This window comes from Hypomesus nipponensis, chromosome 25, assembly GCF_054491055.1.
Source record: "Hypomesus nipponensis isolate SF chromosome 25, ASM5449105v1, whole genome shotgun sequence".
In the NCBI taxonomy this organism is placed as follows: domain Eukaryota; kingdom Metazoa; phylum Chordata; class Actinopteri; order Osmeriformes; family Osmeridae; genus Hypomesus; species Hypomesus nipponensis.
In genome coordinates, this window is record NC_140385.1 from 3,746,401 (window position 1) to 3,771,960 (window position 25,560).

The 25,560-nt window shown below is 46.3% G+C and overlaps 3 protein-coding genes across 3 annotated transcripts; 2 read left to right on the forward strand and 1 right to left on the reverse strand.

Annotated features, from left to right (window-relative positions):
• The first annotated feature begins 12,483 nt into the window (after positions 1 to 12,483).
• On the forward strand, positions 12,484 to 14,606 carry LOC146221835 (macrophage mannose receptor 1-like). Its single transcript, XM_084692082.1, has 6 exons — positions 12,484 to 12,505; positions 12,754 to 13,101; positions 13,247 to 13,591; positions 13,764 to 13,855; positions 14,015 to 14,126; positions 14,309 to 14,606. Exons 1-6 carry the CDS (start codon positions 12,484 to 12,486, stop codon positions 14,332 to 14,334), a joined length of 945 nt encoding a protein of 314 aa, XP_084548208.1. The 3' UTR covers positions 14,335 to 14,606.
• Positions 14,607 to 14,907: 301 nt separating this feature from the next.
• Positions 14,908 to 17,805, reverse strand: LOC146221836 (uncharacterized). The gene is made up of 3 exons (XM_084691535.1): positions 17,264 to 17,805; positions 17,079 to 17,136; positions 14,908 to 16,661 (listed from the first exon to the last, which is right to left on the reverse strand). Exons 1-3 carry the CDS (start codon positions 17,591 to 17,593, stop codon positions 15,490 to 15,492), a joined length of 1,560 nt encoding a protein of 519 aa, XP_084547661.1. The 5' UTR covers positions 17,594 to 17,805; the 3' UTR covers positions 14,908 to 15,489.
• A 6-nt stretch (positions 17,806 to 17,811) lies between these two features.
• Positions 17,812 to 25,554, forward strand: LOC146221837 (E3 ubiquitin/ISG15 ligase TRIM25). The gene is made up of 8 exons (XM_084691539.1): positions 17,812 to 17,955; positions 18,568 to 19,162; positions 19,973 to 20,081; positions 20,658 to 20,753; positions 23,352 to 23,585; positions 23,995 to 24,017; positions 24,113 to 24,258; positions 24,417 to 25,554. The coding sequence occupies exons 2-8, from the start codon at positions 18,570 to 18,572 to the stop codon at positions 24,653 to 24,655; spliced, it is 1,440 nt and encodes a 479-aa protein (XP_084547665.1). The 5' UTR covers positions 17,812 to 17,955; positions 18,568 to 18,569; the 3' UTR covers positions 24,656 to 25,554.
• Positions 25,555 to 25,560: the final 6 nt, after the last annotated feature.

Below are 25,560 nucleotides of genomic sequence, written 5' to 3' on the forward strand. Positions count from 1 at the left end.
TAAGGCACCGGGGGGGCTGTATATGGATCTCAAGTGTCCAACACTTGCAGTTTGTGTCCATATCTTTCCTTTTCTTTAGATAAGGGGTGATCCAAAGAAACGTGGGACGGTCAATTTGCCGGCTTTTGCTGCGTCTCAACGGTGTGAACCGCTATTGCCAGCAGCTTTCTGACCTCCAGGTCAGTGAGCATGTCACATGACTGAAAACTGTATAGGCTACAAAACCTGAGCTAAAAAACAGAAGAGAAACTTAACACCAAATTTTAGTGTGACAAAGTTTTGTGCTTTGCACATGCTTTCAGGAACTCCTTATCAGTACTCAGTATATAATGTACTAAGAAGCCTCCCTCCCCCTCTGCCTCCCCGCTCTGCCCTCCTCCCCCTCTGCCTCCCTCCTCTCTGGTCTGATCAGATCCTTCCAGATCGTCAAGGTCCTCCTCACCCTGAAGACGCTTCACTGCAGGTCTACTCAGGTAAGTCAACAGCAGTCATGCAATGTTCTCTTTCAGATGTATTTTCATGTCATTTAGCATGGCAAACAAAGTGCTACAGATCATATAAACGATTAAATATTAAACTTTCCCTGAAAGAGAGAATCTGCGTAGAAGGTTGATGTAAGGTTCTGTTTGAAACCCTGAATGTTTTTTGGGACCTGATAACCCTAGATGGTTCTGAAGATGTAAAATGTTGGGTGTAGGGTTATAGTTTATGATGTGTGCTAAAACGAATCCAAAACCATTTATTTTGTGTCTTTTTTGTTTCAGTCACGAAGCATCATGAATGTGGATTATGATTATGAGATGTATCCTACATTTGAGGATACATGGAAGGACTACAGACAAAAACAGATGATTATTAGGATAAGCATCTCCATATTCCTGAGCTTGGGTCTGGTCGCAGGTGTAGCTGCTCTGGTGTGGGCCATCATATTTCTACTGAGGAAGAGAAACGAGAGACGATACAGCACCAGCATCTTCATCATCTCCCTCCTCCTGTGTGACGTCAATCAACTGGCCTCATCTTTTCTCTGTCTACGCAATCTAGAGTCAGTATTGGGTGGTCCATGGTTTATCGTACCGTATCTGTGGTTAGTGTCAGTGTGCTGCGGTCTGTTTTTCCACCAGATGGTGGCGCTAGAGTGGATCTTGTCTCTCACACGTCCGTTGTGCTTCTCTCGTCTTCGTTCCAAATGCTGCTCCTTCCCCATCGCTCTCTCCGTCTGGCTTCTCTTCTCAGTTATAACAATCATTAGCATGAAAGAATTCAGCATTCCCATTCACACAGTCATCGTTATATTACTATTAATATTAGTAATTGCAGCTGTAGTCCTTGTTTCTGTAGTCATTAACATCACAACATGGATCCTGTGTGCATTAAAACCACCTTTCTCAGATTATTTGAAAGTACTCTCAGTTTCAACTGTCACTCTGGTGGATCTTTACGGACCTTTTTTTATTTATTTGATCATGCTTTGGGTCAGTCAATTCCCTGTTTCAGTATATGCTTTGTGCGTGACTTTCAGTCTGACCTACCTGAGACTGATTTCTGATCCCGTCCTTTGTGTCCTGGTTAGCATGAGACCAGAGCTCCAGAACTAAGCAGATCTGGTGGAAATACAGTATATATTTAACAAAAAACAGCTTGTGCATTTGTAGACTCCCAGAAATCTTTTTTGCTTTAAAGGAGCTTTAAAACGTAAGCTTTTTTATATTTTTATATCGAAATCGTGCAATTGACAAATACAAACACCCTCTAAAAACAACTTGCCAAGTCATTGTCACACATGCATAAACACACACACACACGGCTCAAATAGCACCTGGATATGTGGTGACACAGAGAGAAGTCCAACTCGTCCCACCTACAGTACCTGCCCTCCTGCACTTTTTTTACATTTAGCAGATGATCTTATCCAGAGCGACTTACAAGAAGTACAGGGACATTCCCCTGTGGCAAGTAGGGTGAAGTGCCTTGCCCAAGGACACAACATCATTTGGCTCAGCCAGGAAACAAACTGGTAACCCTCTGATTGATAGTCAGATTCCCTAACCGCTCAGCCACCTGACCCTCTCCTGACCCTTCTGGTCAGGTGTGTGTGTGTGTGTGTGTTTGTATATATTCATGTGTATGTGGGTGGATTATAGGTTTTTATTGCAAACATTTGTTTCAGTTGAAATTGTTTCTACGGAACAATAGTTAAGATGAGAGATCTTGTCAAGCCTCTCCCTCGCAACCCCCCCCATGCCACTGACTCATGTTAGTTATGCGTTTGCCAAAGACCTTGACATAAATGAACCGTTATTTTCATGACTAATCATAAATGGGACATTTGAAGTTGTTGACTGCTGTCTCCTATTTACGGGTCATGTTGAGGTGGTATATGCAGCTGAGCAGAGCTCTGCTTCTGAGTTTGTAGGTTGTGGATTTGAGGTTTAATGCAAACTAGAGCTCTACCTTAGGCAACACCACCCATCTCCCTCACAGACACAGCCTGATACAGTATGTGGTCCAGATTGGGCCTCCCCCTCTGCCCTCCTCCCCCCTCTGCCCTCCTCCCCCTCTGCCCTCCTCCCCCCTCTGCCCTCCTCCCCCTCTGACTCCCTCCTCTCTGGTCTGATCAGACCCTTCCAGATCGTCGAGGTCCTTCTCACCCTGAAGACTCTTCACTGCAGGTCTACTCAGGTAAGTCAACAGCAGTCATGCAATGTTCTCTTTCAGATGTATTTTCATGTCATTTAGCATGGCAATAAGAACGTCATAGTTCATATAAATGACTGAATGTAAAACTTTCCCTGAAAGAGAAAGAATCTGCGTAGAAGGTTGATGTCAGGTTCTGTTTGAAACCTTGACTTTTTTGGGACTTCCTGATAAGGGTTCCATCTGCCACAAATTTTTTCACTGTTAATCGTTTTAATAAATACACTGTGTAAAGTGTTGTACAGGATTAAGTCATGTTATAGATTTAAGCCTAACAAAGACCTTGATATATGAAATAATGTATAAGTTAACCGTTATACCCAAATATTTAAAAAAAAAAAACTTAAAAAGTTAATTTAAAAAAGTTAGTTAATTTAACTAAAAACAGTTTTACTAACCAGCTCACCACCGTCCGTTAGTTAGAAAACGATAGCTCTGTTAATCCTCACATGGGACATTTTAAGTTGCAAGTTAAATTGGAGTTCCAGGTCATGTTGGTGATGTGGTGAATCCACCTGAGCAGAGCTCTGCCACTGACCTGACCTTTGAGGTTAATACAAACTAGAGCTCTACCTTAGACAACACCACCCTTCTCCACCCATGAATACAGACTGATACAGAATGTTTGGTTCCGGTTGGCACGGGTTCATCTGTCATTTATGCAAAGAAAGCCTCTCTTTAAAGATAGATACTGTGCTTTCTAAATGCTTTATTGCTACAATAAATGTATTGATTTGAAATGTAAAAGAGTTACCAGGGTGAGAAGTAAAATCTAATTAGTTTAGAACCCTAGATGGTTCTGTAGATGTACCATGTTGGGTGTAGAGTTATGGTTTATGATGTGTGCTAATACCGAGACCATTTCTTTTTTTGTTTCAGTCACAAAATATCATGAATGTGACTCACAAAGAGATGTATACATGTGACAAAGAGATGAATACATCTGATAACGAGAAGAGGGCAGGGCTGATGGAGTTTAATAAGATAAGAAGCTCCATATTCCTGGGCTATGGGATGGTAGCAGGTGTAGCTGCTCTGTCATTGGCCATCAAATCTCTACTGAGGAAGAGGAACGGGAGAAGATACAGCCCCAGCATCTTCCTCATCTCCCTCCTCGTCTGTGACGTCATTCAACTGGCCTCAGCTTTTCTCAGGATTGTGAAACTAGTGGACACATGGATGGTCATAAGCGGATTCTATACGATTTCATGGTTGTGGTTCGTGTCAATGTGTTGCGGTCTGTTTTTCCACCAGATGGTGGCGCTAGAGTGGATCCTGTCTCTCACAAGTCCGTTGTGCTTCTCTCGTCTTCGCTCCAACGGCTGCTCCTTCCCCATTGCTCTCTCCGTCTGGCTTTTCTACTCAGCGTTCACTGAATATTATAAAGATATGTTCATCATTTTGCCATTAGGCCTTGTAGCTGTAGGCATTAGCGTTACGACAGGGATCCTGTGTGCATTTAAACCACCTTTCTCTGATTATTTGTCGGTACTCTCAGTTTCAACTTTCACTCTTGTGATTCTTTACGGACCTTTTTTTATTATGGTGGGCGTGGCTGGGGACAATCCAGTCACTGGAGGATATGCTTTGTCTGCTATTGTAGCGGTCAGTCTGACTAACCTTAGACTGATTTCTGATCCCATCCTGTGTGTTTTAGTTAACATGAGACAAGAATTATAGAACTTAGAACAACTCCAGAACTAAGCAGATCTGGTGGAAACAAATCATCTGTAGTGATGAACAGCTTGTGCATTTGGAGACTCCCAGGAAGCATTCAACATAAAATTGTTATTTATATATATATATATATATATATATATATTTTTTTTTTCAATCATTAAAATCAATTTGTGGTTTGTGGATTGATTGTTCTTGTAGGCCTATGTCATGGATGTTATTTAAAGGTTACATTTAAAACAACATACTCAACTCTAGAACGGAACCATTCAACATGGACCAGTGAAAAACTGGAATTGATACATTTTTCTAACAAGTTTTCACTTTTATAACATTTCATCTTGATAGCTTTTTCAGGAAAGTCGATACAGAACATCCTGCTTTCAGACAGGAGTGAACAGACAAAATCAGCCTTTATTCTTCCCGCAGCAAGTGTCAGCCTACGTTATTAGCTGTAGGGTCTACAAGCAGACAAGAATGACGCCCCAAATCATGGGGAAATGTTAGTCAATGGACCTCTTTGAATTCTAATTGTGCACCCCTGCTACACTCTTTGGTCATGTTAAATAAAAGCCATAATAATTTATTTGGGAGTGTTTCATCTACATGCTTTGTACAAAAAATATGTTTGTATGACAGACTAAGATAGATATACAGTTTCTATGTTTGGTTACAAAATATCTATATTTGCCTCAAGGTTCACAGTTTTTGTTAACAGTTGTCCTGCAGTAGAGGTTTTTCTACTGTATCTTTTTATTATTATTTTATTAAATGACATTTGCATCATCCCCCCCCCTTCACCCCCGACAAACACGTTCCTCTACCTCCCCCCCTCTTCCCTCCTCCCCCCCTCTGCCCTCTGTATTATTAATTAATACCTAAAAAATACCTATATTGCTGCCATAGCTAAACTGTTCAGATTAGACACAGTCAAAAGAGGTACTGTGAAGAGCAGTTGATTCTTAATTAGAACACGTTTGAAAAATCGGTTGGTAAACTAGTTACACGGTTGATGTGGTTGAATTATGTGTCTACAAAAACAATTAGTAGTAGACTAATTTAGTAGTAGACTAATTTAGTAGTAGACTAATTGTTTTTGTAGGCCTACTTCTTATCCACAACAATCTGTGAATCTAGTTTTATGTGTCCCAGATCCTGTACAAATGTTTTTGAAGTTAATCACATATTCTTGTGTTGCTAGAAAGGCTGTTTAAAAGGTTGTGGTGTCCAGGTCAATCCAAACTAGTGTATTTATGCCTTGTTCTTTTTGTTTTGTTTTATCACTTATAGAAGAAACATTGTGATGGAACTACATGATGAGCTGGAGCTGGAGCTACATGGTTTTAATATTATCAGAAGCTTCATATATGTGAGTTATGGGATGGTAGCAGGAGTAGCTGCTCTGGCGTTTGCAATCAGATCTCTACTGAGGAAGAGGAACGGGAGAAGATACAGCCCCAGCATCTTCCTCATCTCCCTCCTCATGTGTGATGTCATTCAACTGGCCATATATGTTTTCACTATTCTGACACTGAAAGGCTGGACGTTTAGATACATCCTCATCAATGTCAACAAATATTCCACATTCTTGTGGTTAATGTCATCATACTGCGGTCTGTTTTTCCACCAGAGGGTGGCGCTAGAGTGGATCTTGTCTCTCACGCGTCCGTCGTGCTTCTTTCGTCTTCGCTCCAAATGTTGCTCCTTCCCCATCTCTCTCTCCGTCTGGCTTCTCTTCTCAGCTGTAGCATTCACTATTTTTTATGGCCAGTTGCTGCTATCTTTAGTCTTTGTAGTTGTAAGCTTTGTAGCTGCAGGCCTTGTAGCTGTAGGCATTAACATCACAACATGGATCCTGTGTGCATTAAAAACACCTTTCTTTGATTATTTCTCGGTACTCTCAGTTTCAACTTTCACTCTTGTGGTTCTTTACGGACCTTATTTTATTATAGTGGGACTGTTACTGGCTGGGGACAATCCATTCTATCGAGGATATATCTCCTATTGTAGCCCTCAGTTTGACTAACCTCAGACTGATTTCTGATCCTGTCTTGTGTGTGTTAGTTAGCATGAGACAAGAATTGTAGAACTTAGAACAAATCCAGAACCTGATCTGGTGGGGAAATTTTTTTTCTGTAGTGATGAACAACTCGTGCATTTGTAGACTCTCCCAGGAAGCTTTCAGCTTTAAATGTTTATTATGTTTTTTAATTTAGTTTTCTTTTATCATCAAAATCAATTTGTGGCTTGTAGATTGATTGTTATTACATGTCATAGATGTTATGTTTAGGTTAAATTTGAAACATTTTAATGGTTTGTACCTTGAGGGGGAAACATTTTTAAGTCAATGGACCTCTTTGAATTCTAATTGTGCACCCCTGCTACACTCTATGGTCATGTTAAATAAAAGCCGTAATAGTTTTCTATGTATTTGGGAGTGTTTCTTTGGGAGTGCTTTGTACAAAATATGCTTATATAATAGACTAAGATAGATATAAAGTTTATATGTATGGTCCCAAAATATCTAGATTTGGTAAGGTTCACAGTTTGTGTTTACGGTTGTCCTGCAGTAGAGGTTTTTCTACTGCATTTTTTAATTATTATTTTATTAATTGACGTCTGCATTATCCCCCCCCTCACCCCAGACAAACACGTTCCTCTACCTCCCCCCCTCTGCCCTCCTCCCCTTCTGCCCTCCTCCCCCCTCTGCCCTCCTCCCCCTCTGCCCTCCTCCCCCTCTGCCCTCCTCCCCCTCTGCCTCCCCGCTCTGCCCTCCTCCCCCTCTGCCTCCCTCCTCTCTGGTCTGATCAGACCCTTCCAGATCGTCAAGGTCCTCCTCACCCTGAAGACGCTTCACTGCAGGTCTACTCAGGTAAGTCAACAGCAGTCATGCAATGTTCCCTTTCAGATGTATTTTCATAAAAGTTAGCATGGCAATAAGAGTGCTATAGGTCATATAAATGATTAAATATAAAAATCATGTTATAGATTCAGGCCTGACATAGACCTTGGCATATAAAATAATATATAAGTTTACCGTTATACCAACTTTTCTTTGCTGTAGATAAAACCCATAAATTTGACATTTTTACAAAGGTGCTCACCGCCGTCCATTAGTTAGAAAAGGATAAATCTATTAATCCTCACATGGGAAATTAAAGTGCCCTACATGACTAAGTCATAATATATATTTAGGCCTAATAAAGTCCTTGACATATCAAATAAGATAATAACTTATTATTTGAAAATTGTAGTGAGCAGGTTTTTCCATGACTTTTTAGTCATAGATTAATTAATTAAAAAATGCCATTTTGTGTCTGTTTCTTACCACTGGTCCCTTTGTTAGAAACTGAAACTACAGTAAACCTCTCACAGGAATATTTGAGTTATCGGTCCAGATGTTGAGGCAAACTCGACTCGGCTCCTGAACGAATTAAATGGCATTTTTTTCACAAGGGGGCACGCATTTCCAAAGAATGTAGAGTCAAAATAAGCAGACCTACTCTGCAGGAAAGTGTAGCCATCTTGATATTTAATTTATAGCCAATGCCAGTATTTAAGGAATCAATTGTATAATGTTGTTTTGGCATGAAAGCCACTTGCGGATGTCCATTTTTATCGTCTATCAATTCACTCACATAACAAGTGTGTTATAGCTAGTGTTGGTGTCAGTTAATTATCAGTTCACACATGACACATTTGCGCATGATTGCAAACTTCACTTAAGTTTTAAACCAAGCAGGCTAATAAAAAAGGTATTGTAATAAAGCATTATATAACAATTCATTATTTTATTTCGTAATTTTAAAGCATCATCAAATCAATTCAGACAACATTATTACACACTTATTTATACTTTAACCCCCCAATTTTTTTTGAGGGGGCACAGCATTCCATTTGGTTGGGCATTGCCAGTCACAAGCAGGTTTTTTTCATGAATTTTCTGTCATAGATAAATTCTGAAATTGCTTGTTGTGTTTGTTTCTTACCAATGGTTTCTTACCAATGGAGCTTAGAAAATGAAACTACAGTTAACTTCTCACAGGAATATTTGAGTTGTAGTTCATGCTGCTGAGATGTGAATCAACTCGAGCAGTTTTCCGGTTGTGGGGACTGAGGTTAAAGCTCTGCCTCAGACAACAACATCCTTTTCTCCTCACAGCTTGATACAGAATGTGTGGTTCCTGTTGGTACTGGTTTGACTGTCATTTATGCAAAGAAAGCCCCTCTTTAAAGATAGATGCTGTGCTTTCTAAATGCTTCATTGCTATAATACATTGTTTTATTTGAAATGGCAAAAAAGGTTATCAGGATGATAAATAAAATCTCAAATCTAAATAGTTCAGAACCCTCGATGGTTCTGTAGATGTACAATGTTGGGCTGAGAGTTACAGTTTATGATGTGTGCTCAAACGAATCCCACCAAAATTATTTTGTGTCTGTTTTGTTTCAGTCACGAAGCATCATGAATGTGGATTATGATGAGATGTATCGTACATTTTATGAAGAGATGTATACACCGGATTACAAGAGAAAATATCTGATGATTACAAGGATAGTCCTGGGCTTGGGCCTGGCTGCAGGTGTAGCTGCTCTGGTGTGGGCCATCAGATCTCTACTGAGGAAGAGGAACGAGAGAAGATACGAACCCAGCATCTTCCTCATCTCCCTCCTCCTGTGTGACGTCATTCAACTGATCTTGTCTTTTCTCCTTCTACTGCATCTAGAGGAAATACTTATGTACACGAATACCCATGGCCTATGGTTTATCATACCGTATCTGTGTTTAGTGTCAGTGTGCTGCGGTCTGTTTTTCCACCAGATGGTGGCGCTAGAGTGGATCCTGTCTCTCACACGTCCGTTGTGCTTCTCTCGTCTTTGCTCCAAATGCTGCTCCTTCCCCATCTCTCTCTTTGTCTGGCTTTTCTACTCACCTGCAGCGTTCAGTGTTCGCTATTGTAATGACATGTATTTCCACCATATTTTAATCACATTACAATTAGGCCTTGTAGCTGTAGTAGGCCTTGTAGCTGTAGGCATTAGCATCACGACATGGATCCTGTCTGCATTAAAACCGCCCCTCTCAGATTATTTCTCGGTACTGTCAGTTTCCTCTTTCACTCTTGTGGTTCTTTACGGTCCATTTGTTGTTTTGATCATTATTTTGGTCAGTCAATTCCCTGTTCCAGAATATGCTTTGTATGTGACTGTCAGTCTGACCTACCTGAGACTGATTTCCGATCCTGTCCTTTGTGTCCTGGTTAACATGAGACAAGAGCTCCAGAACTAAGCAGATCTGGTGGAAATACAATATATATTTAGTGACAAACAGCTTGTGCATTTGTAGACTCTCCCAGGAACCTTTTTTACTTTAAAGGAGCTTTAAAAGTTTAGCTATATTAACTATATTAAAATCGATTTGTGGGTTGATTGTTCTTGTATGTCATGGATGTTAAGTTCAATTTGAAACAACATTCTCAAGTCTATAAATGAATCACTAAATATTGACTAGTAAAAAACTTGAATTGGTGAACAGAAAAGAATACCATTGTGTGAAGATATAGTTTTTTATCCTGATGTTTATTGTTTGTTGTAAAATTAAACGGAAGACACTCTGGATATTGTGTTGGTGTGGTCACTCTGAATTCATGTGACAAATACAAACACCCTATAAAGACAACTTGTCACACACACACACACACACACACACACACACACAAACACACACACACAAACACACACACACACTGGATACATGTACCCACTCACCCGCATAACACACACTCACATGCATACTGTCCCCATAACGTACACACACACACACACGGCTCGATAGCACCTGGATCTGTGGTGACACAGAGATAAGTCCCACTCGTCCCACCTACAGTACCTGCCCTCCTGCACATTTCTTTCACCGTCTGCATGGCCCCTCAATATAAAAAAATATAGTAAATCTTCACTTCAGACTTCAGTCCGGACTAAAGTGTTCTCCAGTGTGTGTCTTTCTTTGCTGCACCCTGGTATTCAGACAGCTCCTGTCTCCTGTATCAAGGTACAGCATCACTGGTGGCTCCATGGGGTGACAAAGCAGTGGCAACTTCCACTCCAATCTCCCTATGTTGAAATATATATATATATATATATATATATATTAACTTATAGTATATTTTATTCAGTAATATTCATATTGTCATTTTTTCACATGTACTTTTAGTTGAGAACTGGACTTAAGCCCAGAGATACTGCGGAGAGAAATACACTGACCTGGCCACCATAGACAACATGGAGGACATGAATAGAGTCTATGGGGCTTCCAGTGGTTACACGGGAGAGGCCTGGATCGGTCTGTATGGTGACATCCACACCTGGAGCTGGTCTCTGGCAGAGGATCCATAATGTAGAGAGAGAAACAGAGTTAGAAACTGGGTGATTAACATTTCCATCTCCCATCAATAACCTGTCAAGGCAGTGAGATTCTTGAAAGATATCTTGAAACCACCTATGACATATACTTATGTGGAATATTCAAATAAATATGATTTGACTAATGGTCCAAAAAAAAAAATTGTCGGCAATAACAACCCCACTTGCTGGGCTGAGGCTTCATGGACCACAGCAAACCAAATGCCTGCAGGCTGCGCTAAGTCAAGGTCACCTCAAGCAACAATCACAAACACCCTAGCAAGCACACACGCACGCACACTTGATATATATATATATATATATATATATATATATATATATATTTTACAGAGGGGGTTCGTTTGTAATTACTGAGGGGCATCTGATTAGAATTGTAAAGAATGGATGCTTGGATATCCAGTTTGATTATTCACACTTTGTATAGTATTTTTGTATTTTGAACAAGATATATATATCTTCGGGTCATTGTGACCCATCAGTCATTGTGACCCACCGTCGTATTGCGACAACTTTACCGCATACAAAAACAAAGTGAAGCATTTTCATTTAACCGTTGGGCTGTCTGAGACCCCCCACATTGCGAAGGTTAAAAGAAAATGATTTTTATTTGTTTCTGTATTAGGAAAATTGGGTAAACACAATGATGGTTTGTTATGAACCTTTGGGTCATGTGACCCGAAGGCAGCACAAGGGTTGATTGCTATCTGATACACGAAAACAACTTCCATCGTGTGGTCTGTGTACCACTGCTAAATAAATACTTGTCATCCCACACCTACCCTCAGAAAGAGTTTGCATGCTGGTCAGAACAAAAGTGGAAGAATAACACCTCCCACACTCAGTGTTCGGGGGGCGAGAGAGAGTGAGACTGAGAGAGAGAGGGAGACTGAGAGAGTGAGACAGAGAGAGAGGGAGACGGAGAGAGGGAGACTGAGAGAGAGAGGGAGACTGAGAGAGTGAGACAGAGAGAGAGGGAGACTGAGAGAGAGAGGGAGACTGAGAGAGTGAGACAGAGAGAGAGGGAGACTGAGAGAGAGAGAGACAGAGAGGGAGACTGAGAGAGAGAGGGAGACTGAGAGAGTGAGACAGAGAGAGAGGGAGACTGAGAGAGGGAGGCTGAGAGAGGGAGACTGAGAGAGTGAGACTGAGAGAGAGAGGGAGACTGAGAGAGTGAGACAGAGAGAGAGAGGGAGACTGAGAGAGAGAGGGAGACTGAGAGAGTGAGACAGAGAGAGAGAGGGAGACGGAGAGAGGGAGACTGAGAGAGAGAGAGACTGAGAGAGACACTGAGAGAGAGAGACAGAGAGAGGCTGAGACCCTGCTCTGTGGAGGTAAGGATGATACTAAATGGTTTTATATGTTCCCCATGAAGACCGTCTACTGGGTAGATGGTTATGTGATGCTCTGTGTGAGACAGGCTGATGTGTTCAGACTGGTAGGATACTGGGACACATCCGTGCAGAACTCTTCACTGTGATCAACAGAACAAGTTACAAAAGACTGCAACTGGACTATAACAATTTTGAGTGATAAAAGGTTTGTAAATGGTATTTTGTAATGTTATCCAAAGTCACTTTTACAATTTTTATGACAAATATCAAATGATCAACATTGGGTGAAGAATTCTTTTTGAGAAAGTTTTTGAGGTACATTCTTGCTTGCTACCTCAGATCCATAAACGACAGAATGGCAGTGGTTCGCCTTGTTGGTGAGTTCTACCCCTATCTTACCATCGTGAGTCGTGACATTTTGTCCATTTCAAAATGCTCAGTTTCAGTACGTTCATTTCTCAATTCTTTTTTATTTACAGGGATTGTCCTACTTTTTCTAGGGGTCAAATCCAACCGTAAGTGCTTACTCAGTCAAGTCAATGGAGTTGTCTGTCCCCGGCAACTTGTGATGCAGTTGTAAAACATCAATCTTTGCACTTTTTGTGTGTTTGTGTTTATTCCACAGGGTATTTTCATCAATACCACTTAATCCTCGAGTCGAAGACCTGGACTGAAGCCCAGAGATACTGCAGAGAGAAGTACACTGACCTGGCCACCGTAGACAACATGGAGGACATGAACCAGCTGATGGCAGCTGGAGAGGGCTACAGTGGGAAAGCCTGGCTGGGCCTCGTGAGAGCAAAGACCGGGAGCTGGCAGTGGTCTGATGGCAGGAGAGACCTCCCTTACACAAACTGGGCCGCCACTGAACCCAATGACCTCGATGGTACTGAAAACTGCGTGGAGATCAACAGTTTGGGGACGTGGAATGATCTTCCATGCCAGAGGCAGAACTATGTGGCCTGTTACAAATGTGAGTAGGAGATTATTGGATTTTTGATCACATTAATGTTTTCCTGCCAGAGCGTTTGACTGCAGATCAAAAGGGCATGATCAGTGATTTTAAACATTGTTAATGAACATAAACACCACTAACCAGATCCCTATCCCCAACCCAGACAACTTGAAAGGAGAGCCCTTCTTCGCCATGCTCTCAGGATCCTGGACGTGGAACGAGTCTCAGTTTCACTGCAAGGACACCTACGTGGACATGGCTGTCGTGTTGTCCAAGGAGGATAATGAGGTGATCCGCGGCCTTGCCTCTAACAACGCAGTCTGGATCGGCCTTTTCCGGGACTACTGGGAATGGTCCGACCAGAGCGCAACCTACTTCAGGTACTGGAAAAGGGGAAAACCGGACAATTTCGGCGGCAATGAGAACTGCGCACTCTCCTTCTTGGGCGAGCAGGGAGTCTGGGACGACTGGCCTTGCGAGAAGCAGTTTCCTTTCTTCTGTCACGGACGTAAGCGGACTTCCTTTCCATCATTCGACTATTCGTTCGATTGTCTCCAAAGGTGTCTTACAAAAGATAAACGTAATAAGAAAAGTTATCCGGAAATTTACATGAGAATAGCAGATAATTACATTTGACTGCCATTGTCGGTTTGAAGTGGAAACTGTTTGTTCCGTTACAGCCCTCAAATCCAAGTTGTCGGTGGTGAAAACGAGCATTCTCTCTACTTCTGACCCGAATAAGCTGGGCATCTCTGACCAGCTACTACAGCAGGTGAGGAGAGGGGGTGGGCAAAGGGAGAGAAAGACGAGGGAGAAATGTACAGACAAAAAAGTAGATAGAGAAACTGTGAGACTTGTAATGGAAGAGACATAGGTCTTATAACAAAATACATACATTTTCACTCACTCAAATATCCTCTGCGAGTGATAGCTTCAGGTACAACTGGGAAACCTCAAAGTTTCTGACTACAAACTTAGCTGGAAGGTTCAGCAGGACGGGCAGATTTTCCAGGAGGAAGAGGAGGGAGGACCTGAACAGAAAGGTGAGAGGCCTGTCAACGCTAAACATCTGAACCACGGTGGACGTTTCTAAACATTTCTTTACAAACCATGTTTTTGGTCAATAAAGTCGATTTTTTGTGATTGGTATGTAGGCCTACAGTATGTTGTTGGATAGTGGCAGTGGGTTAGTGAGCACTGATTCTTCCTTGTTGCTCTTCATCAGGTGGTTGTGTGGTGGAGGAAGGATAGACGACATGGCTGACCCAGGATGCAAAACGAGCAGACCCAGGAAGCAAAACAAGCACACCCAGGAAGCAAAACAAGCAAACCCCCAAAGGATTGTGCATTTGAGTTAGGGAATGTCTAGATTTGTATTTGTTTTATTGATTTATCTGTTGATAGGAAAGATTGAAACAAAGGCTGACAATAACAATGTTTTGAAATTGACGTTTAAGCTATTTTGAACGATTAATTAAAAGTACAGATAAAAATACAAGGTAAATACTGAGAAATTAAACAATGTAGGCCTAATCACGTTGAATATGTGGATCATTAACAAATGGTGTGTACATGGAACGTCTTAATTATTAAGAGAGCAATAAGTGAGGTAAACCTTAAATGTATATCAGTTCACTGGTGAAAAACATTTTGATGAAGACATTTTGTTTTGGTTTTTCCTACTTCAACCATTTTGCTCCTTTAGCAAGCATCATAATATAATGTATGGCAAAATGTAACCATTTCTAAATTTACAGGTTTAGGCAAAGTGGAAAACAAAATAAAGTTTTGGGGATATGACCAAAATAACACTCAACGTCTCTGTAAAGAAGGGCTTCCACATCAGAATTTTAATAAACACTAACCACAATACAGAGAAATCTGTAATTTGTTTCACTCCGCACAATAGCTCAGACAAGAACCCTGGACCTCAATCTTCTGAACCCTTTGAATAAAACTGAATTCAACTATGAATACACTGTAGAAAAAGGACACAATATCTTTGGGGAAACCAGAGTCACAGTATAGCAACTACAAGCCAGGGGGCTGTAGTATAAACTGCCTTATCACAATGAGACAGTTTCCTATAAGATTATTCATCCTATAGTAGATACTTTTTGTATTTCTGTGATAAAAAAAGGTGAGGACAAAAAAGTTTGTCTTACAACAGGTTCACACAGACACACAACATTCCTGTTCATCAAAGCCTACGCCAGAACAGCACTGAACCCGAGTTGACCAACTCAAACTGGACGGGCCTATTCAAAACCACTAAAACACTTCCATGAGCTTTCCTCATGTCCTTAGGTACACATTAAATATGGAGGGGGTCTATTTGCAAACAGCTGAGCAAGTGATCTGCGTGGACAAGCTGCGATTTCGACACGACACACAGAGAATCACGTGCTAGTCCTCAAAGTACTCGCAAACGTGATGCCTCAGGTTCTTCCTGATCCGGAAGCGTTTCCCGCAGAACTCGCATTCGAAGGGCTTTTCCCCCGTGTGGAAACGTCTGTGGCTCGTCAGCTTGCGCAGGTAGGTGAACCGCTTCCCGCAGAACTCGCAGAGGTGGGGCTCCCCGCCGGAGTGCGCCTCCTTCAGGTGCAGCCTCAGGTTACTCTTCAGGGTGTAGAAGCGACGACACAGGCCGCAGCCGTACGGCTTCTCGCCCGTGTGGAAGCGCCGGTGGCGTCGGAAGTCCCGCCGGCGCTTGAAGAACTTGCCGCAGTCGTGACAGACGAAGAGGGGAGAGGGGAGGGCGAGCGGAGCGAGGGAGAGCGGAGCGAGGGAGAGCGGAGCGAGGGAGAGCGGAGCGAGGGAGAGCGGAGCGAGGGAGAGCGGAGCGAGGGAGAGCGGAGCAAGGGCTTTTCTGATGTCCACCAGATGCACTGAGCACGCTCTGTGCCGGATCGGGGTGGATGAGCTGGCCGGCGGAAGAGGGGGGGAGGTGGTGGAGGGGAAGGTGGTGGAGGGAGAGGGGAAGGGGAGGGTGGGAGAGGAGGCGGTGGAGCTGGAGGAGGAGCTGTTTCGAGTAAGGACAACGTCTTCCATCGTGTCTTCACCGCTTCTACTGGACTCTGGCCGCTGGACAGGCCCAGTGTTGAGCCTTTCCTTCACATCCGAGGGCTCGGACAGCTTCGCTTCCAAAACACGATTGAAAGCCGTGTGCCTGGCTGCTCCGGAGCGGGCTTTTCTCAGTGGAGGTGTGAGGGGGTTTTCGCGGGTTTCCTGGCGTTCGGAGGGCGCGGGGTGTGAGGAACGTTTCCGTGGCGTGCCGCCAGCGATCATATCCGCTGCCGGGTCCTCCTCCTTCAGCTGGTCTTTGAGTGGGCTGGTGAAAACGGACACAATCCTGAGTCCTGGTGAGGACTCCTGTTTGTGTGAGGCGACTGAGGTGCGCGACGGCACTTCCGGTTTGTTTGCTTGTTCAGCAGGTGATGTTATGGTCGGCTCGTCCTGTTGGGAATGGTCCAGGGGGGAGGTTGTGTGGTTGATGGGCGTTAAACTTTTGTTCCTTGAGACGGCGACTTGTAAAATCCCCCCTTCTGGGATGTGGAGATGTAACTGTTCCGTGTTTCCTGAGGCAGATATACAGAATCATCATTATTTCTTATAAGAAATTCAGTTTTAGGACTTGAACCTATCAAGACACGAACCAATCAGTATTATACCTAATTTTGACGTGTAATACACTGCACTGTTAAAGATAACCAATGTATGTATATGATTGACGCACTAAAACTGGTATTATCAAACTACACATTTTTCTAAACCCTTAATCAAAGGTGTACAAGTCTGTTGAATCTTTCCGATTTAGAAAGTTACTTCCTGTAGTCTGTTCCATTTGAATTGATGAGTGGAGAATAAATAAAGGAATACAACTAAAATGAAAAGGTCGCGTATCGCGTCAGCTGTAATAGAGGGCTGTGAACGGAACCAAAACACAACCCTAAAAATAGGGGCGCGCGCGCGCGCGCGCACACACACACACACACCTCGCAGCAGACTGCCATCCTGAGAACTCCCTGTCCTTTCCCAAAGTGCGTCTTCTCTCTGTGGAAAGACAGTAGCAGACCATCACCGTTACACGGGTTGCATACGCACGTTATCGCACAGAAGCTGAATAGGCACTCCAGTAACTGCAGGTCAACGCCTTTATATCTCATCAACGTCAACTCACCTCGTTTTTGAGAACAATATTGGAATTAGTTCGCTTTGTTGTTGAGGCAGTGCAATCTGATTTCTCCTCTGGTTGAGGTCCGAGATACCATGCTCTATTGTAATAGTTCGTTTTGTCATTTGGGCTGATTCCTGAATTCCTCTTTCCTTCTAGCGCGCTATTCAACCTGGATTCGAGCACTTCATTGTTTCGAATAGAAGGCCTACCGGTATCGCTCCCTACTGTGCATCGGAAAATATGTGTTATTTCAGTTACTGCAACATCCATCAATACGTGCAGCACAGATTTCAATTGTGTCTGGAAAAAGTCAACGTTTACGTGGCCTTCCATTGAAAAAGATTTCTGGAAGTTTCAACATGCAGAACAGACCGCGCCAGTTCCCCGAATGTACACGTGACGTGACGTCGACAACGTACGTGGTCATTCGATTCTGTGTCAGGGTTACCCAGGAAGGCGGTGAATGTATTTGGGGCCTGCACTTATAACTCCACCCATTCGGGTTGATACGGCTTACAAAACGAGCCAGTGTCGTGCCCGAAACGTCACGAGATTACCTGCTCTCGCAATCGATTGCTTTACTTCGGCAATGGGTTTGCGGCTGATTTTGTTATTACCCGTGGCGTGTTTATGAAACTGGGTCTGGTTCATCAATACATCACTTAAGAGAAGGTCGTTTTGTTTGGAAGTGAAAGGTAAGACATCGCTGTACATTTATGAAATTATAGCTACACTTAAAGACAGCGTGCTTAGCCTACCCAAATTGATACATTCCGCACGAAGTACTGGAGGACAGGGAATTTAATTGAGAGAAACAATGACAGGCCTACGTACAATTTAAATTCGCCTACTCTCTAGCCAGCAAATTATTAACTCGTGTTTTAACGTGTTTTAAGAGAGTTTGAATCTTATCGATAAGTCAATATCAAGCTCACAAAATGGCACGGAGTTTAGAGTAGCAAGCAGTGATCTGTGTCAAAAGTCCAAACGAGCAGAATTGAGCTTTACTTTCATTTTGATACTCACGCCTGAATGTTTTACAATGTAATTGTGAACTTCCCTCAAAGCCTACAAGAACGAAATAAAAAATGTTTAGGCAAAATATGAGCTATGTCAGGGTGAGAAAGTATAGATGCGTCTTGAACTGTGCCTGAGTAGAGGTGTGTTTCATTTCTTATTCCACGAATATCCAACCCAAGTATTTTTTCACTTCCACCAACCACCTCTGCTTTGAGTTCGTTAAGCCCACATACGTTACCTACTGCTCTTTGTCTACCCCATCTCCCCTCGTCTTTCTCAACGCGCAGCGATGGCTTCGTCAGAGGAGCAGTCCAGCATTCTAGAAGGGGAGCTGACCTGCCCCGTCTGCCTCGATCTCTTCAAGGACCCCCACCTGCTCCCTTGCGGCCACAACTTCTGCCTCGTGTGCGTGCGCCGCCTCAAACGCCAATCCGAACGAGGCCGCTTCCGTTGTCCCGAGTGCCGCGAGAGCCATCGCTGTAGCTCGGAGCCGCTCAAGAACTTCAAGCTGGCCAACATAGCGGACAGCTTACGCAGCAAGGCGCGGACAGCGGCCAGGCCCCGGGCCCCGCCGGGCGCACAAGCCCAGTTCCCAGCCAGGACCCCCGCCTCTGTCCCCTGTGACTACTGCCCTGCCTGGGGGAGCGAGGCGGCGGGGAAGGGTGCGGAGGCCGCAGCGCCGGAGCCTGGGTGTGAGGGTGGGGTGGGGCCCAAGCCGACGGGGTCGATGGCGGTGAAAACGTGTCTGAAGTGCGAGGTGTCCATGTGCCAGGAACACGTCAGGCCTCACCTGGAGCTGCCGGCGTTCAGGGCACACCTGCTGACGGAACCTCTAGCAGACCTGAGGAACAGGAAGTGTATGGAACACGACGAGATGTTCAGGTAGGACAGATGGCGTGTTCAGGTAGGACAGATGGCGTGTTGAGGTAGGAGAGATGACGTGTTCAGCTAACCCTAACCCTTAGAGATGAAGGAAGTAAGTGAAGTTTATTTGTATAGTACCTCTCGCAGATAGACATCACAAAGTGCTTCACAACAAAATGCAATAGACGAATAGCAAAGTCTTGAGTTGTTTTTCAAAATCTTTGACAGAAGTAGCACACCTATAATAGGCATTCCACAACCTAGGGGCCACTGCTCGGAATGATTGATCCCCTCTAGTTTTAAAATGGGTACAGGGAACCACCAAAAGCTTGTTCAGGTTGTGTGAAGTGTTCAGGTAGGAGAGATGAAATGTCCACAGGTACAGTCTGGCACTTTTTGGGGTTCATGTTGTTTTAATTTGTAACTTGTATAACTGCATACTCTTATGGGTCTCCCCTTTGGCACTTGTTTAGTTTTTCACAATGTATGCTTCATGTTTTGGCTGCTTGCAGTGTTTGGGACTACCTCGTTGTTATGATCAGTGACCTATGCTCTTTTGTAAAGCTCTCTTGGAAGTCTCTTTGGATAAAAGCGTCTGCTAAATGCATAAATGTAAATGTCCACGTCAGAGGAAAGGAATAAAGGGAGGATGGAAGAGTTAAATGAGAGGACAGACGCTTCTAGACGTAGATCATATTTTTGTTGTTGACACATTTGAAACACCTGCGTCAATAGTCTCAAACACAGCATCGTTTGGAGCCATTGTGAATGGGACTTCCAGTATCTTCTAGCTTCCTAGGTTTCCGACCAGGCTGTGTGTTGTTCCAGGTACTACTGCATGGACGACAAGGTGTGCGTGTGCAACGCCTGCACTATAGAAGGACTCCACTCAGGACACACAATCAAGACCTTGAAGAACACCATGAAAGACCTCAAGGTACAGACACGCACACACTCTCTGTCTGTCTGTCTGTCTCTCTCTCTCTCTCTGTCTCTCTCTCTGTCTCACACACACCCTTGTACCACCAAGTGTTTTTTGATAGTGATGACGTGGATGTGTGGAGTGTTTGTGATTGATCAGAGACAGTACATGGATGTCAACCAATCACGTAGCTAGGCTGTATAATGGGAGAGGTTGGTGTGAGGTATACAGGGAACAAAGAACAGACCTGTATTCACCTGTTCTAGACTCATCAATGGGCATTCTGCAGCAGTCTAGAGAAGGGTGGTGAAGCGTGTTGGTTTGAGTGAAAGAGAGGGAGAGACTGCAAATGTGTGACTGCACTGCTGTGTATCTTGTGAAAGTAGCAAATGTCATTGAAAATCTCTTCCTCTCCCTTTTTATTTCTCTTTCTCGATCTGTATATGTCTCTCTCTGTGTGTCTCTTTTGTTTTCTCTCTCTTTCTGTATGTCTCTTTCTGAATGTCTCTCTCTCTTTCTGTATGTCTCTGTCTCTCTGTCTGTGTCTCTCTCTCTCTCTCTCTATAACCTGTCTCTGACTCTTTCGCACAGGGGTCTTTGGAGCGCCAGCTCCACAAGGTAGAGAGGAAGTTGAGTAAGGCAGAACGAACCTTCCAGGAGATTCAGGACGAGGAGAGAAACAACAAGGTGAGCCAGGAGAGCAGCCCTCGTCCTGTGAGGCCCTCTCCAGGAGAGCAGCCCTCCCCTCCTGCTGAGGCCCTCTCCAGGAGAGCAGCCCTCCCCTCCTGCTGAGGCCCTCTCCAGGAGAGCAGCCCTCCCCTCCTGCTGAGGCCCTCTCCAGGAGAGCAGCCCTCCCCTCCTGCTGAGGCCCTCTCCAGGAGAGCAGCCCTCCCCTCCTGCTGAGGCCCTCTCCAGGAGAGCAGCCCTCCCCTCCTGCTGAGGCCATCTCCAGGAGAGCAGCCCTCCCCTCCTGCTGAGGCCCTCTCCAGGAGAGCAGCCCTCCCCTCCTGCTGAGGCCCTCTCCAGGAGAGCAGCCCTCCCCTCCTGCTGAGGCCCTCTCCAGGAGAGCAGCCCTCCCCTCCTGCTGAGGCCCTCTCCAGGAGAGCAGCCCTCCCCTCCTGCTGAGGCCCTCTCCAGGAGAGCAGCCCTCCCCTCCTGCTGAGGCCCTCTCCAGGAGAGCAGCCCTCCCCTCCTGCTGAGGCCCTCTCCAGGAGAGCAGCCCTCCCCTCCTGCTGAGGCCCTCTCCAGGAGAGCAGCCCTCCCCTCCTGCTGAGGCCCTCTCCAGGAGAGCAGCCCTCCCCTCCTGCTGAGGCCCTCTCCAGGAGAGCAGCCCTCCCCTCCTGCTGAGGCCCTCTCCAGGAGAGCAGCCCTCCCCTCCTGCTGAGGCCCTCTCCAGGAGAGCAGCCCTCCCCTCCTGCTGAGGCCCTCTCCAGGAGAGCAGCCCTCCCCTCCTGCTGAGGCCCTCTCCAGGAGAGCAGCCCTCCCCTCCTGCTGAGGCCCTCTCCAGGAGAGCAGCCCTCCCCTCCTGCTGAGGCCCTCTCCAGGAGATCAGCCCTCCCCTCCTGCTGAGGCCCTCTCCAGGAGAGCAGCCCTCCCCTCCTGCTGAGGCCCTCTCCAGGAGAGCAGCCCTCCCCTCCTGCTGAGGCCCTCTCCAGGAGAGCAGCCCTCCCCTCCTGCTGAGGCCCTCTCCAGGAGAGCAGCCCTCCCCTCCTGCTGAGGCCCTCTCCAGGAGAGCAGCCCTCCCCTCCTGCTGAGGCCCTCTCCAGGAGAGCAGCCCTCCCCTCCTGCTGAGGCCCTCTCCAGGAGAGCAGCCCTCCCCTCCTGCTGAGGCCCTCTCCAGGAGAGCAGCCCTCCCCTCCTGCTGAGGCCCTCTCCAGGAGAGCAGCCCTCCCCTCCTGCTGAGGCCCTCTCCAGGAGAGCAGCCCTCCCCTCCTGCTGAGGCCCTCTCCAGGAGAGCAGCCCTCCCCTCCTGCTGAGGCCCTCTCCAGGAGAGCAGCCCTCCCCTCCTGCTGAGGCCCTCTCCAGGAGAGCAGCCCTCCCCTCCTGCTGAGGCCCTCTCCAGGAGAGCAGCCCTCCCCTCCTGCTGAGGCCCTCTCCAGGAGAGCAGCCCTCCCCTCCTGCTGAGGCCCTCTCCAGGAGATCAGCCCTCCCCTCCTGCTGAGGCCCTCTCCAGGAGAGCAGCCCTCCCCTCCTGCTGAGGCCCTCTCCAGGAGAGCAGCCCTCCCCTCCTGCTGAGGCCCTCTCCAGGAGAGCAGCCCTCCCCTCCTGCTGAGGCCCTCTCCAGGAGAGCAGCCCTCCCCTCCTGCTGAGGCCCTCTCCAGGAGAGCAGCCCTCCCCTCCTGCTGAGGCCCTCTCCAGGAGAGCAGCCCTCCCCTCCTGCTGAGGCCCTCTCCAGGAGAGCAGCCCTCCCCTCCTGCTGAGGCCCTCTCCAGGAGAGCAGCCCTCCCCTCCTGCTGAGGCCCTCTCCAGGAGAGCAGCCCTCCCCTCCTGCTGAGGCCCTCTCCAGGAGAGCAGCCCTCCCCTCCTGCTGAGGCCCTCTCCAGGAGAGCAGCCCTCCCCTCCTGCTGAGGCCCTCTCCAGGAGAGCAGCCTTCCCCTCCTGCTGAGGCCCTCTCCAGGAGAGCAGCCCTCCCCTCCTGCTGAGGCCCTCTCCAGGAGAGCAGCCCTCCCCTCATGCTGAGGCCCTCTCCAGGAGAGCAGCCCTCCCCTCATGCTGAGGCCCTCTCCAGGAGAGCAGCCCTCCCCTCCTGCTGAGGCCCTCTCCAGGAGAGCAGCCCTCCCCTCCTGCTGAGGCCCTCTCCAGGAGAGCAGCCCTCCCCTCCTGCTGAGGCCCTCTCCAGGAGAGCAGCCCTCCCCTCCTGCTGAGGCCCTCTCCAGGAGAGCAGCCCTCCCCTCCTGCTGAGGCCCTCTCCAGGAGAGCAGCCCTCCCCTCCTGCTGAGGCCCTCTCCAGGAGAGCAGCCCTCCCCTCCTGCTGAGGCCCTCTCCAGAGTCCAGCCACCGGGGCGCCACTGTTAAACTGTGTACATGACATTTTATTTGGTTATCAGATGCTTGCATCCGACATGCAAATGGGGCATATAAAAGATACAACTACTCTATGACCTAAATGTTCAAATGTAAAAACGTCCTTTTGACAAATGCCACCTTTAGACAAACACCGCTTGCTATGTCCCCCTCCTTCTGCCCCCCTTCTCTCCGCTTTCCCTCTCTCTGCCCCCCCCCTCTCTGTCCCCCCCTCTCTGCCCCTCTCTCTCTATCTCTCTCTGCCTCTCTCTCTCTCTCCAGAAGTTCCAGGAGGACTCGGAGGAGCGTGTAACTGCGCTGGGGGAGGTGCTGACCGAGAGGCTGGCCAGCTTCCTGGCCTCCCTGAGGGAGTGCTCTCGCTCCCACTGCACCGCCGCCACGCCCAGCGTCCAGGGGAACCAGGCCAGGGTGGGCCAGGACCAGGCCAGGCTGCAGGAGCTGCGCTGCAGCATCGAGGGCCTGCTGGAGGAGAACGACCCCTTCCGCTTCCTGGAGGTGAGGCGTCTGTTCGGACCTTAACAGACACGCTGGGTGGCACAATGGTGGAGGGTCGTCTCAGTGGAATGTTGGGCGTTTTAATGGAATTCTTGACCCTTTTATCGGGTTCTATAAACTGATTCTAGGCACTTCAGGGCCATCCCGGGCTATCAAATCGAAACTTTAGACACATTTGCGTCCCTGTGTTGCATTAGTTCTGGGTAGAATGTGACATACCTGACATTTAGGACCTCTCTGTCAAACTCGTAGATGGAATGCGCTTCATTTTGTTTTCCCCAGTAGAAAGACATGGATGGATTGGTTTGCATTGAGATGATGGAAACCTCCTAATATAGTCGTTCTTTTTTTGTTGTTGTTTACTTTTGAAATCTAATTTAATGTTCTGCTTCTCTGTTCTTGTGTTTAGGGCCACAAGGCTTCTAGTAAACGGTTGGTATCTGGATATATGAATGACTTAACAGGAAATACGATAATGTGTGTTGGATTTGTCATGTCTAACGTGTGTGTGTGCGTGTGTTTCACAGTCACAGAAGTCAGATGAGGAAGCCTCTTTTCGTACCAAACTATGCCAGGTTGGATATGGACACTCTGGGTAACAACCTAGAAGACAAGCTGAAGGACTTCTTGACCGAAGTACGCACCCACGTCAACGACGCCATCGACAGCCTCTGTGAGTACACACACACACACACAAACACACACACAACGATGTACTTCCCACACAAATCGCCGTCGTCCGAAGACGCCAAAGCTGATTTGGTCTGGCAGAAGAGGAACTCAAGCAGATACCTGAGAACTATTTTGTGTTTTTTTTTTTTTCTTCTCAAGGTCCAGTTGCAGAAGGTGAAGGGGAGGAAGATGAACTTGTGGAAGACGAGGATGAAGAGGAGGAGGATGATGAGGAGGATCAAGGGGAAGAGATGCCGAGCGAGGGAGAAGAGGAAGAAGAGGAGGATGGACACGACCAAACAGAGTCTGCAGATGAGCTCTTCACCCCAGAAGAGGAAGATGAGGAGGAGGAGGAGGATGAGGAAGATGAAGATTACGAGGAGGAAGAGGGCATTTAATCATTGTGACTTGTCACCGGGCCTGCGTCGACTGTGACGTCACCAGGCCTGCGCCGACTGACGTCAGCACCATGCACGGTCGATGGGGAGAAGTGACATCATTTCCGACGTATAGCGGGGCGACGCCGACCAGGCCTGTCATAGCCCCTCCTGTTTGGAGGCCTCTTCACATGAAGACCACGGTTCCTGGTCCTGCCTTTGAAACAGAGCCTGGCAGGAAGCACGGAGACACGGGAGTGCCTTCTTCATTCAGGCCCATTCTGGTGAACGTCACCTGGCCAAAGGGGGGGGGGGGGGGGGGTGGTGCACCCACTAAAGTGAATGTCTCGATTCCCCCTGACGTTCTCTACCATGTACACTGTTGTTCTTTAAACTGTTGTTTGCAAGCATTCATAAGACTAAAGAAGAACTTTGTGAGGATGACGTTGGCAACTTTCACTAGAGGCGGGAATCCTCGGTTAGTTCTTGATGGTTGGTGTTGTAAATGTGACACTGGCAGGCACTGGGTGAAGCTGTCGTGATGTCACATCCGGGATATGAGGTGGCCTGCTTTTGTTAGGAGGGTGCGAGGAGCTGTTCTGTTGGCTGGCACTTCCTGTTCCTTGCTGAAGTTATACCAAAGTGGTCAAGATGTTTTGAACTGTTTGTGTTCTGCTTGAAATTGTACGCTTGCCTCACAAAAAGCAGTTCACCGGTTTATAATGTTATAATCTTTTATATAAAAAATAATTTGCATAGACTGCCTTTTTATAAATGTGCAGATTGTAAGTACATCAATGTTGACCTGATTGCTAATAGCTTTTTGTGTCTTGAAAAGTGGGGGTGAATTTATTTTGCACTTTTATATTCAGTTGTACATAACATTTTGCAAATGTGAATTAAAATGGCTTGGATTTCGAGATGGT